This window comes from Pelecanus crispus, chromosome 11, assembly GCF_030463565.1.
Source record: "Pelecanus crispus isolate bPelCri1 chromosome 11, bPelCri1.pri, whole genome shotgun sequence".
Classification (NCBI taxonomy): Eukaryota; Metazoa; Chordata; class Aves; order Pelecaniformes; family Pelecanidae; genus Pelecanus; species Pelecanus crispus.
The window spans coordinates 9399389-9418156 of record NC_134653.1 but is presented as its reverse complement, the minus strand read 5'-3'; the positions used below and the strand labels follow the sequence as shown (position 1 = coordinate 9418156).

General features: G+C 37.8%; 1 protein-coding gene across 1 annotated transcript in view; it reads right to left on the bottom strand.

The window, feature by feature from the left end:
* Positions 1 to 18768, bottom strand: part of DNAH3 (dynein axonemal heavy chain 3) — a 63800-nt gene that overhangs the window by 737 nt on the left and 44295 nt on the right. Inside the window, exons 44-59 of the mRNA XM_075719203.1 lie at positions 18389 to 18512; positions 18140 to 18296; positions 17058 to 17201; positions 15796 to 16462; positions 15527 to 15692; positions 14970 to 15186; positions 13833 to 14015; positions 12723 to 12921; positions 9667 to 11808; positions 8467 to 8692; positions 7874 to 8118; positions 6310 to 6426; positions 5088 to 5242; positions 4154 to 4321; positions 2539 to 2681; positions 1186 to 1390 (exon numbers count right to left, since the gene is read on the bottom strand). Of these exons, the coding sequence (XP_075575318.1) occupies positions 1186 to 1390; positions 2539 to 2681; positions 4154 to 4321; positions 5088 to 5242; positions 6310 to 6426; positions 7874 to 8118; positions 8467 to 8692; positions 9667 to 11808; positions 12723 to 12921; positions 13833 to 14015; positions 14970 to 15186; positions 15527 to 15692; positions 15796 to 16462; positions 17058 to 17201; positions 18140 to 18296; positions 18389 to 18512 (5258 nt within the window). The remainder of the gene's footprint in view (positions 1 to 1185; positions 1391 to 2538; positions 2682 to 4153; positions 4322 to 5087; positions 5243 to 6309; positions 6427 to 7873; positions 8119 to 8466; positions 8693 to 9666; positions 11809 to 12722; positions 12922 to 13832; positions 14016 to 14969; positions 15187 to 15526; positions 15693 to 15795; positions 16463 to 17057; positions 17202 to 18139; positions 18297 to 18388; positions 18513 to 18768) is intronic.

Below are 18768 nucleotides of genomic sequence, written 5' to 3'. Positions count from 1 at the left end.
CACTAGAAAAAGGGTGTCTTTTCAGGTACACTCAAATAGCACAATGAGATCTAAATCTTGATGGGACCCTCTGGATACTACCATTAGGTCTGTATTTTTCAGAGACAACAAATCACAGAAGTCATTTATGATGACAACAAAAAATAATCACTCATTCTGAAACAACCAGAACTTGGTGCTACTAAGAAAGAAATTTCAGAAAGTAGCATAAACATCTTTTGGTAAGTCTAGATACTAGCCAGCAAAAAAAAAAGAAAAATTATTGAATTTGGACACTTTTGTCAATATACCCTCTTTTACAGTCTTGTAAACACCAATCTCCTAACATGAAAAAAGGCCAAATTTTCTTACATAGCATCTTCACTGATCACTATGAGGGCATGCGCTACAGCCAACACATCAGATCCTAGTAGAGGAAATCATTCCAGTACAAAGATGCCAGACAAGGAGATCTTTGTTTGATATCACAAAGGCAGTAGGAAAAACAAGGCAAGGGCAGAATGTCCCCACGCTGCTTTAAGCCATTTAGAGTCAAAAGAAGCCCATATGGTACTCTGATCCAGCAAACAGGAAACTCTGCTGCTTAAACAAATCTTTCAGACACTTCTTGTTAGCTTTCTCCTCCTCTTACTTGTATGGATTCCACTACATCTCAGTACCTCAGCTATTTAAGGTACATCGGAAATTTTAAGTAATTTAAAGAGAGTGCTAAAAGTGCAAGGGAAATAATGGAAGGGTGAGTAAAGAATAAAATAACTTGTTCAAAAAGTGTGTGGAAGTGGTGTCACTTTTTATTAAACTTGAAAGAGATTTACAGTCACCTATATAAAATTTAATAGTGCCTGTTATGCCTCTCACAGCTGGTTCAGTGTCCTTTGAGCAGGGAAGTCATTAAAGCATCAATGCAAAATAAAATGCATCTTTTAGAAATAGAAAAATGGAAACTACCAAATGCAGCACTGGATTAACACCAAAGTATTATACTCCCAACTCACCCTGCTGAGCAATTGCCCAGCTAATTCCAATGCTGTTAATGCAGTATATATTTGCTCATGAGTATGTGCGAGTAGTTCAGAGTCTGGAGCTACAAGGGTACTGCTGAGTGAGGACAGTACTGATATGCGTTTTACCCATTCAGCTTTCAACTACAGAGTCCTTAGACCTGTCAGTCTCAGTTTAACGTACCTGGAAGAAGACCAAACGACAGAGGAGATCGGACACATAACCTCCCAGTGGCTTCAGTGATGGATAGGATTTGGTAGCCCACATTGATGGTACTTTTCCCATTAGCATGCTGTTGAAAACATCTTCAAGTTCAGATGACATCAACACTTGGCCTTTAATGGCTTTGCCTAAATTAATGAGGCTGCTCCGAACAACTTCAGTAAGCCTTAAAATTAAAAAAAAAAAAAAAAAAAAAATTGTCATCTCATTATTTACTTCTTACTATCTGGCTAAAGACCTCTGAGTCCAACTTGAATGAAGGGCTGATCAAAGCTGGTAAATGTAGGTTTTGATAACCTGTAGTTATAAAACGCTTACTTAACTTAGGAAGAGCAATGTTGTGGTTTAACCCCAGTGGGATGGAAGAGAGAATCGAAAGGGTAAATGTGAGAAAACTCATGGGTTGAGATAAAGATGGTTTAATAAAAGACAGTTTAATAAAGCAAAAGCCACACACACAAGCAGAGCAAAACAAGGAATTCATTCATTACTTCCCATCGGCAGGCAGGTGTTCAGCCACCTCCAGTAAAGCAGGGCTCCATCACGCGTAACAGTTACTCAGGAAGACAAATGCCATCACTCTGAACGTCCCCCACTTCGTTCTTGCCCCAGCTTTATATGCTGAGCATGACGTCATATGGTCTGGGATATCCCTTGGGTCACTTGGGGTCAGCTGTCCTGGCTGTGTCCCTACCCAGCCTCTTGTGCACCCCCAGCCTGCTCGCTGGTGGGGTGGGGTGAGAGGCAGAAAAGGTCTTGACTCTGTGTAAGCACTGCTCAGCAATAATGAAAACATCTCTGTACTATCAACACTGTTTTCAGCACAAATCCAAAACATAGCCCCATACTAGCTACTATGAAGAAAATTAACTCTACCCCAGCCAAAACCAGCACAAGCAAAGAAAGAAAAAAACACACACAGAGAAATGAAGGATAGTGAAAATTCCCATTCTAGACAAGGGAAATCAAGTGACAAGACCTTTAAAGATTGTAACACTAATTAACATAGTATGCTGTGAATATTGGGGCCTGGGTATGGCTTAAAAAGAATAAAGTAGGCTGCCCTACCTCAACACAACAAACGCAAATCTGATTTAAGTTCATACTCCAAGAATATAGGTACTATTTCGATATTCAAATAGTCATCTGCAGCTTTCAAGTAATTTTAAAAGGTTCATCCAAAGCAGAATCTATCATGTTAAGAACAATGTATTGTAAAAGGCTTAAAACTGTTTAAGGCTTGCGAGTGGCTAGCACCGATGAACACCAGCATATTTCAGTATTAGCAGTGCTACACAAAACACTGAGCCATACCTGTTAAATCGAATTAATTCTTGCCTAAGAACTGTATTCATGGACTCTTCATAAAGTACTGGGTATACCTTCATAACCTCTTTAACATCAAAGCCACTTGGTAATTTGGATAGGATGTCCTGCGCCAAATCTTCAACAGTTTCCTGAAATCACAAGTTTGCAGTGAATGAGGAATTTCCCTTTTTTTCACCTATTTTTATTCAATAAATTCCACAAAACACTATAAATTTTATATTTTTTTTCTGTATAACCACATAGGTATTTTAGTCCATTTTCTCAAAAGAAATCATGCTTACATGCTCTTACTCTGTGCATCATCCTGTCTGTCTCTGCATGTGCCTGCTTGCTCCTTTTCCCTTCTCAATAATTTTAAATTTGTTAGTAGTTTCAGTTTAATTTGCAAAAAGGTTTTAGGCAACTTCTAAGTAAACAGGCAGCAGGGCAGACAAGCATAATCCTACTACTGCCACAATGAAGGAAAAGACAAAGTATGCAGCATGGGGAAAATAATGGGAAGACCATATGAATACCCCAGCCATGAGAGAAGCTTTACTTACAGCATATGGAAATAGGTATGATAGGGTATTACAGTATCTTCCATCAGAGACTACGACCACTAGACAACCCCGCAGGAAATAAGGCTCCATCAATTCTACTTTTCAAGAATCCACTTGTGTATACAAAATATAGGATGTCAAATCTGAGGGGTTTGAAAGATCATTTATCCATGTCTCAAAAGGATTTGGCCTGAGTAACCTGTGCTGCCAGGACAGGATGAAGGAAAGAAATTCCTGGAATCTTCACAACCAGGTCCCATGGAGGGCTAGATGACAGTGAGGTCTGTGTCTAAGTGATTCCATTCTGCCAAACTGCCCCCTTTCTTTGTGCCACCCAAGTCACAAACAGTTACACATTTGGGACCGTAGATACTGAAGCAGCCAAGGGGAAGCAAAAAATCGTATTTCAAAACCCAAGCATTCAATGAGTAATAACAGACTGGAAGTGCCACTATAGCACAGACTTCACCAGGAAGACAACTTTGGCCTCTAATGCACTTATATTGGTTGCCTGATGGCTGAATGACTTGATACAATTTCCTGGCACTCTGGAGTCTGTCCCCTAGGGAGAACGGCAGGGATGCTCATACAACCACTGCTGGATGAAGACCGGCCAGTGCACGAATCTCCATCATTGGAATGTGCAGATTGGAATTAAAGTCGTACTTTAAAATTGCCTAGGGATGGATGTGATTTGAGGTGCTTTACCAGCTGTGATTGTTAACTGTGCTTTAACTACAATTCATGACTGAAGTGAAGCACTTCACTGTTATTTTAAAACATGAAATAGGAAAGAAACATTCCTATTCAAATTGCATGTTCTACTCAACCAGGTGGGGTTGTGTGGTATTAATCTACTTGAATTCAAAGTCATTAGGGTATCTTCCATCTTTAAAGGTTCTTCTATGCGAAAGCTGCCTGCTTCTCTACAGGGACATTCACATCTACTCCCAACGCCACAGTCATGTGATGAGAAGTTTTGGATTACTCTAACACCTAGGGCATGACAGGAAAGGGCAGCTTTCCAGAGTGCAAGGTGATCTTTCTTCCCCAGTTACCTGAGGGGACTTCCCACCTCCCCCTGCTTCTCTAGGTAAAGTCAGCAGCACTCCACTGAAAAGCTGGTTAGTCTCCTGGTTATCCTTGGTGATGTCTGCGTTTTCATGAAGTCCAAACACTTCAGGGTGTGTTGTAATTGGTAAACTTCGTAGGTATTCAATGTAAGACTAAAAGAAACATGTAGAGACCGGAAATCATGCAATGATATATTCATAAATGATCAGTAAAACCAACTTGGACAGAACATTCCCATTTACAATCAAACACATAAGTTCCCAGTTAAATGCATCCAGGAATTGACCTGGTCCACAGAGATAAATATAAAAGTTTTGAATGGTTCGAAGACTCACTGAGTTGTTATTCTTACCACCCTCACGTAAGTAGCAAGAGAAAGGAATGTACATTAGAAATACACAAGGAACACTGGTAGGAGTCACAGAAAAGGGTGGGATGCTGTATGTGTCACCCCTACAACTGCAGGCTACACAAATAGGTGGGATTTCAGCACATCCATTATCTCTATGCAGCTGGTAGAAGGGAAAAAGGGGATGAAAACTGAGTATATACCTGCTATTCTACCTCTTCATCCTGACCATTGCTTTCAAGGCAAAAACGGTTGCAAGAGGGTGCAGAAGTACCGTGTAAATTCCTGAAGCCTGACTCCTATTGGCTTTCTAGAACTGTACTGGAAACTTGCACAGGGGTGGCCCTTTGCATCAACAAACATCAGAATATTGGATGATCACTACATCTCCATTGGGGTGTGTTAGATATTAAGTACCAGATTCATTTTTCATACATAAGATATATTCTGGCATGGCTTTGTGATCTTACATTTTTTATTTTCTATTTGTTTTATTCCGCATATCAAAGTACAGTGTAGATAACGTTTTTCCCAATAACTCGGAGAGAATTTACACATTATCTTCTTACCTCATACGGACCATGTGGTGGTATGTAGTAGTCATCTCCAGGTGCAAGCATGTACTTGTCCTGCTCTATATCCTTGCTATAGACTATGGAAAGAAGGGACAGGAGAAGACGCCTGTCTTTATCATCTGTTACTCTACCTCCATAGTTACATTCCCCTGGGAAAGGACAAAGAAAACCAGGATGAAAAATTGAAAGTTAATGAACAAATAAAAATTGTTTTGCAATAATGTATAGCTCCAGTAAGCTGAAGTTCTGAAGCTCCAGATCTTCAGAAGTTTTTAGGCCCTACACTTCAATTGATGCAATGGAAATTAGGCACTTAAAACATTTTTGGAACTATGGGCCAAATTTGTGTGCCTTGATGATGAAAGGTTTAAGGAACACTATGAGTTGGTCTGCAAAACTGCTACTCATGCCACAGTAAATAATCTCATGTTTTAAATGACAGCTCTTCTGCTTGAAATTCTCATTAGTAAGAAATTTTACAACTGTCAAAATCTGAACAGTGCTATATAGCTGATCCTTGTCTTGTTCCTTTCATGCAAACTTAACCTGATTATGTATGTATACAGTAGAAGAAAAGAGATCACCAATATGCAATACCCCTGTGCAGAAGGGGCTGGAGAGATTTAAGTAATGGGCAAGCAATGAGGGGAGATTTACACTGACATAAAGTACAGAAAACAGCTAAAAGCTCACAGTGATTACTTTCATCCTAACTCCCGAAATTCTTTTTCAAAAAGCTAATCATAATATTAGCAAAAATCAGGAATTATCTTTATAAGGTTGACAAAGGAGGTTCCAAGAAACAGCTATCTGAGAAAGAGAACTGAATAGCCACAGCAACCAGGTTATTTACACAGGTCAACACCTCCTGCTTTAAACTGATGAGCATTATCACACCCTCTGGTAAACTGCCAAATGCTTACTGTGTCAGGATCATATTGATCAGCTAAGGTGAAACACAGGCCATTGATGTTTTTATTTGACATATATGAAGCAAAGACTAGGAGGTTTGCTGGACCACTAGTAATTCTAGCTATATGTGAGCCAAGACAGCAACGACATCTGAGGGTTTGGGATCCAACTTGTCTGTATGTGGAAGGCCAAGAAAGTAAACTTGATGGAATCCACTCGATTTGTCAAGAACTCATCAGTTTATCACTGTACCAGCTGAAAGTGCCTAGCAAAGTCAACACATTAGAGGGTGCAATGCCTGTACCTGTTAGATATGTCAGAGCTTCAAATGGGATTTCTTCATATTCATTCAGAAACATCTGGATCTGTCGCATACTGATTCTGAGGTCAGATTCGTTGAACTCATATGGAATATTCCAACCTGTTCGATTCAGAAAAGATATACAGGGCAATGGTGTGCTGTACAGATCTACCCATGCTCAGGAAATGATGGTATTGGTACTATACTGCTACTACGCAGCTGAAGATAACAGCTGCCAGACAGTACCTAGAAGCTCCAGAATTTACCAGGCTGTTTATTGCACAAGGGAGCATATGACTCCGTAACAATATTGTATCCTAAGGCACTATTACCATCATTCCATATAATTAAAACATAAGCACAGGCATTTTGGCATCACACACTCCTGAAAAATGATGTTTTACCTGAAGCAGAACACAGACCTGCTCAGTACTTTCAGCTAATCTGTTGCTATCTGGAGATGATGAGAACAGGAGTTTTAATTCACTGATTAATTTTAATTTTTAATCAATCTGCCCATCTATTAATGCTGTTTGTGTATGACATTCAGAGTAATGATACAATAAAAAACAACCAGGAGAACGCTTCAAATGAGAGAATCCTTCAGAAAACCTACACCCCTAGCACAAACCAAAAACTAGGGTTATTGCTGCAACTATCCTTCTTCCCCCAGACAGCTGGTCACATTAAGCAGTAGCCATCACTTTTGAAAATGACCTCTTTGTCACCTACAAAAATTATATTTTTACTTCAAAGCAATAAATTAGTATCTTCATTCTGACATTCTAGTGTTTATTCAAGCAGCTGCCTATTAAAATAAGGAGAATGGCTTTCAGTGAAAGTACAACATTTCATAACAGTTACTGTTATGAGAAAGGCATACTCGGTTGGAATGGAAGGCTTCACGTACACCAATGGAGAGTTTAAGCTCTACATAGTTATAAAAATGGAAACTGTAATTCCATACATTTCTGTGTTTTATGAAAAACTTCAGATTTCTATATACATTTTTTTTTATATATATACATATATTTAGAAAAAAATATTTTAAGATTCTAGAAAAAGCTCAACCACAAATCTTACTGATACATATCTTTTCATTGCTGTGTTATGAACAACACACTGCAGCTACATAAATTTCCATTTCACACCAGGTAAACACATGCATTAGCTTTGCTAAAACAAAGTATACACGTAAAAAATAAAAGCAGAATTGAAGAAGACATCTTTAATCATGAAAATTTAAAATGGAACTAGACTTGATGGATAAATTACTGTAAGAATAAATTAATAATTTAGCAAGCTGTAATTTAATGTAACTACTGTATATTTACTTGTAAAACTGGTACTTTCTAGTTCTCCCCCAGAGTAATACTTTTAGTAACTTCAAGAGTAGCTTTTCCTAAATACAAATCCCTGTAAATAACAACTTTTAAACTTTATTGTGTTCTGTGCACTCTTGTAATATGGCTAACAATAATACTGCCTTTTTACAGAGAGGCTCCAATAATGCATTTCAAAACTACTAATCTTTTTGAAACAGCCTGCAAAATAATCTCAGCCTTACCCAGTGCGCCAAAGTTTCTCCTTTCCTGCACAATAGCATGAAAGAAGCAAAGGCCAAACAGCAGTTTTTGCCACACTTCTGGCTTTTGGCAACTGCTAAAGAACACAGGGTCAGAGATGGGGTCATTAAGATATGATCGAAGAATGTTCGCTCTAACTCCTTTTGGAGGCTCATTCGTCATTTTGATCCCATTCTGGAGGATACTAACAGGAAACTTTTCTGATGGATAACTAGTTAACCACAACCTGAAAAGAATTTTTAAAAGCACATCATCAAACAATCATCAAGATTGACAAATCCTCAATGTTGATCTGCAGAAGACTAAGTTTTATTACGTGCTTAACTACAATGATAACATCTAAATTTGTTCTAAAATGGAGGTATAAGAAATGGAGGTATAAGTAGATTATATTGGACAGGTAGAAAAGATGACATCCTAATTAGGTATCTTTATTTTACCACTGCACATAAATGGTATGAATGTTATACTTAGTTGTTCACACAAAAGACATTTCATTTCATTTCTTTTTACTAGTGTCTTCAGCAAACAAGAAATACTCCCATCAAAAAGAGCAAAATATTAAAACTCCTACCTGAACTTATCATTGGTATTCTCAGGCACTATAACTTCCTCACAGATTTTTTCCAAAGCAGGCATCCAGCTAGTTGCAAGGTGGCAGTTTTGTAACACTACCCAGGTTCCATCAGTAATAGCCTGATAAATCATTTTTGCTGCTATTGGGCCCTGGCCCTGTCCAAGTGAAATAGTTTGAATGCTTGCGCCTCCCATGCCAACATCATCAGCAAATTTTAGCAAACCTATGATGGCAAGTTTCACACATGCAAACAAAGACAAAGTCTATCAGAAAGTAGATCTATGTTATATTCATCTTTTTTACAATGTAAAAAGTAATTAAAGGGGAAAAAGTCAACAAATATTTTACTCAATTGAAAAAAAAACCCAAAAACCACCCCACCTCAACAACCCAGAAGTAGTATCGAATGCTGTATCAGTCACTGTTTCTCTGAGGCATATGCTAAAATTTAGGTGTATAAAGTAATACTTTAAAAAAAAAAAACCAAAACAAACCCACAAACCACTAGCCAGGTTAAATGCCTGTCCTCTCCTTTAGCCCCAAGTGCTCAGTTCCAGCCTGTACTACAGCACTCTACTCTCTCTGTTGCATGGGTACAATTGTTCATGGGGGTTGAGCTGTAAATTGGATCTTTAGATCTGGTTAAAAACAACCCTCCAGCTTTGCCATCAAAACCAGTACCTCCTGGAAATACATCCTTGTGGTATGGCTCCATATTACAATTCTTTGGCAGAAAACCAGGTTTAAAAATAATCTGGGTGGTTATTTTTTAAAGGGCATTTAACAGATGTGTTTCTAAGTGTGGTCATATACACCATTTAATTAGTAACTGAGAGGGAGGAAACTTTCCGGAGGAGGGGTTGTAACAAAGACTGGGGCAAGTCCCAAACACCCACTGAAAGAATTGTAATGCAAGCATAAATTATAAACTGGTCTGGATATTACAAGCTGTTAGATCCCTAAATTGCTGCTCAGAGACCTAGACATTTCATCACCACTACATTCACTCCACCCTCTAGCAATTTTACTATCATTGTATATATATGGGCAGATGCAAATGTTTGATATTCCATCATTGCTGTATTGTACTCTAAAGACACTTTAAAGATCAAATGGAGGGGCCTACACTATTATCATTTTAGTCACACTCAGTGACATTTAACCAGATAAAAAAAGATTTTTTAATACCAATCTCACCTGCCATAGGATCAGCACCTGGTGATAATACAAAAATCAAAGGGGCACAACAATTTGAATCACTGTAACTTCTTCCAAGATCAAAAGTAGGTGGTTCAATAAATGTTCTTCCCATATTTTCCACAATGAACTCCTGCACTGCCGGAATAATTTTGTCAGGTCTCAAACATCTGAGAATAACCATGCGATCTAACCCCACCAGTGTGCTCCATGGATCTGGGAAGGCTTCTTCATGGGGTCTGACAGAGTCATATATTAGTTTCCACTTTGAAAAATTCTCTCTTACGTGTTCCATTAGTCCATGGAGGTTTGTCAGACTAGATGCACGTACAAGCTCAGCCCACGATTTGTCAGATAGCCAATCTGAAGCTGGATTGGGGTGAGGATTATCAATTGCAACACCTCCTGTCAGTAGGAAACGCCAAACCTCATCATCTATTTGGTCTTTTCCCTTCATAATGCCTACTGTCAGAAGGAAGGAGAATAACAGCTTATCCTTTTCAAACAGTGAACGACAGACATTATTATAGATGCTTATTGTGAAATGCTCAGTTATATTTTTAATTCTCTCTTCTAGATCTTCACTCTTCTTGCTTTTAGCAATAGATTGAACATACAAGTTAATGAACCAAATCAATGAATACTGGTACATAGGTTCAATGTTTGCCAGATCAGAGATGCAGAAGAAGACAACAGCTGAATGAATAGCAACTGGCTTATACCCCATTCGAGTAGAATCTATTTGCATCTCAGTTACAGAGGCAATTTTTTGCTTTTCAGAGATGTCTTCAGATAACTCTTTGGATGAAGACAAAATATTAATTGCTGTTTCATCTTCTAAGATGTTTCCTTCTGAACTGGAAAGGATCTCCAGGATTTTATCTTCTATTTCCTTTAGTTGTTTCTTGTTGGCTGCACTTTCTATTATCAGTTTATTTTTCTTTTCTTCTAGCTCAGGCTTTTCCTCTGCAGCTACAATTCCAAGAAGTTGGTCCTGAAGACCCAAAGGTGTAATCATGAAGTTGAGTAGACAAACTTTCACAGCCACTTCAGGAAGATAATGAGGATTTCTTAAGCGGGTTGTTATGTAAAACCTGAAATCTCTTGAATATTCAATTATGTTTTCCCCTAATTTCATGTATTCTACTCCTTGTTGTTTGAATGTTAGCTTTAATAAAATGGGTTCTATGAAAGCATCTAGTTCTTCACCAATATTTTCTAGCAAGACTGGTGTTCCAAGCTGAATGGCATTTTCTAATGTCCTCACATAATGTGTGTCAGACAATTTGATAACTGACAGCCTGTTAGTTTTCTCCATATTTCTTACCCACTTGTTAGCTTGCCTTTGAGGATCTATCATTAAAGCCCATTTTCTTGAGTTAGAAACAATTATGCCATTGTCAATGGAAAAAGAATCAATTGGCAATCCAGCAATCTGCCATGCACGGATTTTGACTGGATCCCCTAATGTATTACTTAAGCTAAAATCACTGGAGCACGGTATGTTCTTTTCATTGCACAGGACCTGCCATTGCTTTTGACATTTTAGGCGGTAATCTACAGTAAAGGCTCCCAAATAAGCCACAGTTCCTGATGATAACAACACATCTCCTATAAGGTCTACGTACCGGATTCCTAATAATCTTGCAGCTTCTGTCCACCTATCTTTCTCTCCACCAAGACCACTAATTAGCTGTTCAGCTCTCACAAGCTTTTGTGAACAGAGTTCAATATTATTTTCTAATTCTCTCTTCCGGTCATTCATGCTGTTGAACTCATCATTCAAAGCTTGGAGGCGATCAACTACCTCCTTAAGTTCTGCTTGTTTTGTTTTTAGCTTCTGCATTTGAACGTCCAATAATGCTTCTGCAGCTCTCAAACGTTCACGCTTTGGGGCAACCACTTTTGCAACACGGTCATATACCTCCATGGCTCGCACCCACTTGCATAGTCCTTCACAGGCCGATGAGACATTTTTTATGACAGCTGGCTGAAAATCTGGGTGATCAATAAACCTCTCTCTAATTCTCTTCATTATAGCAGGAGGAATATTATCCTTGTCATACATCTTCAAGCTCTCAAGGAATTTCAGATCTCCAAGAATTTTTCTAGATGGCCCCCAGTAGTCTTCTAGCATTTTACCTATATTGCAAGTAATACTAAAATCAGACTTAAAATATGCATGTTCGAACTGAAAAAAATACTTGAAACATAATATGAAGAATTAACATCAATGATGTTGCAACAGAATTTTACTATGCAACCACTGTTAACTAGTTTGGGAAAGCCATTACCTAAAGAAATTCAGACAGGAACTTCAGCATGACTAACCTATATTATATTTATTAATTACATATTAATTCTAAATCAACCAAGCAAAAAAAGGGAAACAAATTGCTATATAGTAATCTTTCTTAGCATAGTTTATTAGATAAATCAGTAACTATGTGAAAGCATTCCTTCCTAATCTGGGTAAGACAGTTTTGGATGAAAGACATTTATAGAATTCTTATTTTCAGTTATGAAGGGTTGAACTGTGGGGGTATGAGGTAGAAGAAAAGTGAAAGAAAAAGGTCTCTTTCCTTTCCTACCTCTCAAGTCCTGTGCAATCCCACCATAACAACATAACCCACACAGGAACAGCTTGTTAATCACTTATGTCAGGGGTATAGCTAGAATTCTATCTCCCAGTATAACTGGGTAGAGTTTGGTAGCAGGGATTAGAGGAGAAAATACACGTGAATGGTGCACCTCCAGCTCCCAGAGTTCCTCAAGGCAATGCAAATCTCAAGAGTGGGTCAAAGGAAGTTGAAGAGATGACTTTGTGCTGGTGGCTGGGATCATGTTTACAAAGCTTGTACAACAGTGTCAAGCAAGTGCAACATGTTAAAATGGTAAAAGAGGCTTGTAGCTATTCAGTGTAGTTAAAAGTCATTGCTAGCAAAATGCACTTTTAGTGCACATGGCTGCAGTCATGCCAAAAGCACTTCACTAAGTACAACACAGCAGTACCCCAAGCATTCCTAGGGCAGGGATAACAAATACCGCATCATTACCACTGCCACTTGGATCAGGCTTTCTCTCCGGTTTAGTTCCCTTCATGACACAGATACTCTCCATGACAAGCTTAACAGGACCAGGTGGATTCTGCATGGATTTCACAAGAGAGATGTCTGAAGGATTCAGGGTATCAAGAGCTGCAAGTGCTGCCTCCAAAGCTGGCATGGCCTCAGTAAGGTCTCCTTCACATTCATCCTGTTAAGACATTGGGCAGAGGTCTGTAAACCTTCATACAACACCAGGTCTGCAACCTGACTACCCCACTCTAGCACAGCCTCAGAGAACCTTCTCTGCTTCTAAGTACCTACTAAAAAGACACTTCACAACACTGTGTTTCTTGGAGACAAAACTTCTTTCACAATTTGTCTGCACAGTTTAAAGAGGCAAGATTTGTAGAGAAATTAGTAACTTCCATAAGCTGAACTGATAGCTGAAAAAGCTAGACAAGATTTCAAGATCAAAGTCTCTCTGGTCTGACAAGGAGAATTAAAATACAGGTTAGATACAGTTGTTCTTAGTTAAATCTTACAGTGCTGATCAGGTAAAAATAAATGCCGTGTAGCTTAAATTCTTTATCATGTACTCAGATCTCAGCAATTACCTATCTTATCTATCACTGACATTTCCAACTAGTTACGGAAAAAAAAAAAAAATAAAAATTGAGGAATCCTGCAGCTTCCCAAGGCAAATTCATGCTACAGATGTCTGGCTATGGCAGTATCTCTTAGGTTATGCCTAATGGGGTTCCATGCAGAGCTATGCCAAATTACCTCAGCTAACTCTAAACAAACTGTCTTTGGGCCTGGAAATAGTATAACCTCATTACTCAACCTGTTGAGAAGGAGAATATATTAGTACAGAAATAAGAGCTATACAGCTTTTGGGATGTGAACTAGAAAGGGAAGCTATGCAGTACTGTGAGATACAGTCATACTCTAAACAGCAAAAATTTACCTTGTTTACATTAGGAACATCTCATTCATCATCTCTTGCAACTTTGTTACTTTAAGAGCTTGGACCATACCATTAACACATCATCACAACTCCCATTTACTTGGAAAGACTTGGAATCCATGAGGCTCCAGGCTCAAGTCCTTGTACACTACCTTAATAGCTTTAGCAACAGCTGCTGCTTCATTAGCCTCTTTTTCATCTGCTGACACTAGTTCCTTCTTTGCATCTACTTCAGTTGTTTCCTTTTCAATCTGAATCATCATTTTTTCTGTTTCTGCAGAAGTTCGAATCAGTTCAGGCTGAAGGGCAGTCAGTTCCTTCTGCATCTCTGCAACCTGATGAACGTAACAGACACCAAGAAGTTGTTTGTGTAAACATTGCATGCATTTCACATCTTGATGTCTTAGGAAGAAAGATCAGAAGACACTATATTAATACAATCTAAACAGGGACATTTGATCTAAATAATTATTAAAATAGTTCTCTAGCCTATTTTTACTAAAAGCTGTTTTATTTAACTGAATAGATTTTTTTAAAAGGATTTTTTTTATCATCCATGCAATACGTTTGCTTTTTTATGATCCACTTAATTTCAATAATGAGAAATAAATTGATTAATCTTATTTTTTTCCTCACAGTCAGTTTCAGTTTATGGAACCCCAAATAATCCTTTATTGCACAGGTGGAAAACAAAATCCAAAACCAACTTGGAAAAAACACAGAATTAGTGACAGCAACAGATGCAAACTGTATGTTCTTCATCCAGCAAGTATCTGGAAGCCCCTTTACTTTGCATCTTGGAAAGATCAATCCCTGGATCGCATGGGTTGAAAAAGGGGGTTATTTACCTGGAACCTGATCAATTTCCTACCGGGAATCTGCTCAGGAATAAACATTTATCATTGTTTTTTTAGAATATTCTTCAACTTCTCCCATATTTTGAAAAGGGTAATAGGTACTAGGATGCTGAGGCATCGATTCTCCATGTAAAGTTTTGAGAAAATAATGACATTTGTAAGGTTTATTCCTTCAACATTTAATGAGTACCATCAATTTCATTTAGCTTTCTATTAAGTGCTGTAATCCAAACTTACATACCACAATTTCTTAAAATGACTAAGCAGTAATCTAACTTTTCCTGCTGGCTTTCTATAGAAAATTATCAATAGCATCATGAATATAGTGCAGAGGGAATTTAGTAAGTTTTGTTTCTATAAGTTTTAATCAGCTTATACAGACACCATACTAAAGTATGCATGACACATTCAGTATTTCAATCTGAAACTTACTTGTGAAGATGCAAAGTCAAGTTTTTGAAGTCCCATAAGATAACGAGTTCTCATCATGTCAACTTCTTGCCTTTTGCTATTCAGCAGAGTCTTAAAGGTAAGAATCAATTCTAGGTATGAAGTTGGTGTCACATAGTTGTGTCTTCGCAGTATAGTGTAATAGCTGATAGAGAGCTCTCTCACACTTTCTTGGAAATATTTGCACATTGACACAACCCTAGAGAAAATTTTTGCACATTACTATGAAAATACAATCTGTCTTTCTGTTAATTATGAGGAAATTACTCTAAGGTCAGGAAATTATATTAGTGTTAGTGAAGGCAGAATTGTTTTTTTCCCCATTATAATAAATACTTTAGACTCCTTTTGAAGAGTGGCCTGATACTCAGAAACATCAGATACATATATCTAGGTATCTTTTGACTTGCACTGAAATCACACAGTTGGCTTAGCTTTGTCAATTTATAAGGACAGTTTCCTGATCACGTATGTTGGGACTGTGAGGGGGAGGGGAACAAACATTTGCTTCATATGTTTCTTGACAGATAAACTCATACTCTTTTCTAATGTCATCTTCGAGTTCAACATCCTCTAAAAATTTGTTAGCAACCATTTCCAAAGCATCAGTAGGCCAGGTTTGGAACCAATCAATGGTGCAGCAGTTTATCAGTGAAGGGAACATCCGTAATCGATTCCGAAATGCATCTCCAATAGGACTCATGGCTAGAAAAGAAAAAATCATGACTGTTACCTAAATTTGTTTGCAGTTAGGAAGCAGAAAAAACTAAGAAAAAACATTCCAAGAAATAACACATTGTATACAGACCTAAGACAATATGCAAATTTTTCTTCACCCTTTCAATAAAGAAATTGTACATAGCAAGGGGAGTGGCTTCAATTTTCCTGTTCTCCATCCTTGCTGCACTTTGCATTTTCTCAACAACTGCAGCTTTCTCATCTGTTGCAAAGATATTAGGCACATCACCAGTATTTAAAAGCATGTTGATATCTTCTACAAATGCTTCATCCTTTATTTGATTATCACAGAACAAAAAGGACACATTCTTGTTACCAACACCTGCTTTCAGCATGACTCGTTTAACATCTTCTTTCCATTCATTGATTCCATAGGACTTTGTAATTTCAATTTGAGAGAGTTCAAAGGTATTCATGTAGGTGGCTAGCTTGGTAGCACTTTGTCTACCACTCCCACCAACCCCCACCAGCAACAGATGTCCATTATCCTGCTTCAATACTCTGCATATCCTTGAGATATGCTCAATAGCAAACTTGAACATGACTAAGGACATGGGTGCTTTGCTGATATCGTTGTATTCCTCAAGGTAGTATTCCATCACAGTTGTCAGTTGCTTTAAGTCTGTGATTTCATCATATACTTTTACAGTACTGTCTGGCTTCAAATAGTCTCCAAAGAACAGGCTGCGAATATTATCATCAGAGATTTCTCCAGTAGGTGACAGATGACTCAGTAGCTAGAGAAAAGACAAGAATCAACAGATAATTCAAACTATTAAGAGAATTATTTTCCTTAAAGTCATAATCATTCTTATCTACATAATAATAATCCTGTGGGAAACACTGTTTTCCAGCTATTCTACTTATTACCTTAGTCTGGGAAAAAAACCCACAAAAAAACACCTAAATGGTGTAGAGTGACATGCAAGTTTCCACATATACATACTTCACAGAGAGATTTTGCTGTCAAGTATGGGACAAGTTCCCAAAAGCCTTCTCAGAAAAGTACCCACTACTCCCATTGGCTCATCCAAATATTAACTTAAGCAAAAGCCCAGATAAATCCTGTGCAAGACATTTATTCCAGATAGTCCTCTGTACCAACACAGAATCCTTTTGAAGTTATGAATCATTCTGATATGAAGTAATTTGTATTAACTTGACTAAGAATATGTATAATACTCAATACTGAATAGAAAACCATCCATACTTTTTGAATGCACTGATTGAAATAATTCAAAATGTGTCCAATACTAATGTAATATCACTGTCTAAGTATTTCTGAAAATGCATCAGTCTCATTCTTGGTCCCAGCACATTACCCGAAAATACCTTATTAAAGCTCTGCTTGAAGCTATTTGATGTTGTCTCTTGTACCATCTGAAAGAATAAATTCCTGTCCTCCTCATCAACTAAGCGATCATAGAAAACTCGGTAAACCTCATGAATCCAAAGTCTGATCAGTTTATCTCCATCCTGAATGTAAATACAAGAAAAAGGGTAAATATAGCACAGGCAGGATTTGTTTAAAAACAAAAGGATAGAAATGTCCATCTGGACCCTGCTATCTCTTGTACTAAACTCAGTGGGAATCTTTCAATTCCAAGCCATTCAGCACATGGCTCAGCATCTGCTAACTTAACCGGCTTCCTCACCTAGTTACCATCTTGTCCTTCCTGCCAATAAAAACTGGGACTCTTACGTCAAAGCATTTTTCTCTACTGTATCAAATCTCCCCTCCCTTCCAACACAAAGTGAAGAATAAATCTTTCAAAGATATGGCTCACGGGCTCTAACCCAAGCCTTGCCCAAAACTGTTGCTGGCTAAGATTTCCCCTGAATAGCTTGTAGCTGTTTTGTTCTGTTTCTGCACCAAAAAAATTCCCCCAACAGAAACAAAACTTTTAATACTCCTTTAACCTGACTTTTTACTGAAAATGGATGAAAAAAGTAGAAGGATGAAAATCATATACATCTATCGGTATTCATCCGTAGTTTGTGACAACAGGCACACTCGGGACTAATCTTGTTCATCTTGTTCACTGATGAGCTTGCCATTTGTAAGAGAGAGATATGGAGTCTTTTCCCACATTTGTTTCTTTTGTATATTTAGTTTGCAAGTTCAAGAGAAGGGACTGTCTGACTTCATGTACAGGGCTTAACAGGTGGGCCCTGGACCTCTGGGCCCAACTGTAATACATGTAAAGAATATTAACAAAAATGACAGCTGTCTCCTTCAGAGACAGACAGAAAATATATAGCAAGTTATTCAGGGACTATCCTGATTTTAAACCTTATAAATCTATTGAAATCACAGTTCATGTATTTTGAGATGTTTACTTACTGATACTATAAAAATAATTTACTTTTTCCATTGCTCTTTCTTACAGCAACATAATTAAACTACAACTTACTTGCAAATGAGTGTGTGGACAGAGCAGCACACCTTTAATAACCCTGGAAAAATCCCGTAGATTGAAGACATAGTGGGATTTTGAAGGAGTTGGGAGAAAATTATCAACTGCCATTTTATAAATCACCATTGTCGCTTGGACCATCATCTTACCCAGCCTTAAGAAGGAAAAGAGATACAATTTTAGCTTCTGCAGATAAAACGCAGGAGAAAAGATGACAAAGGTGTTACAGGAAATATATCACATTACCTTAGAAACAAAGGCTCAAAGCCTTTGCTGAAGTGCCAATCAGTAACTGCAGTAAAAATATTGGTTAATATGTCATCATCAAAAGAACATATAGATACAACATTCAAGTGCCGTGTGAAGCGTCCTGTAACACACACAAAAAGATGCAGAAAGATTTAGGAATGTCCAAACATTTTTCCACCTTTCAGCTAGCATATTCTAGGACTGACTGTCACTCAACATTTGAATCTGGCCCTAGCTCCATGATTTTGTTTCTGGCACATTTCTGCCCCAGCAGTGATGCAAAAGAAATATAAACTGGTTTATATTTTATATCAGTATTTCACTTAGAATAACTGTTTTTAATATGAAAAACATGAATCTCCATTACAACAAGGCCA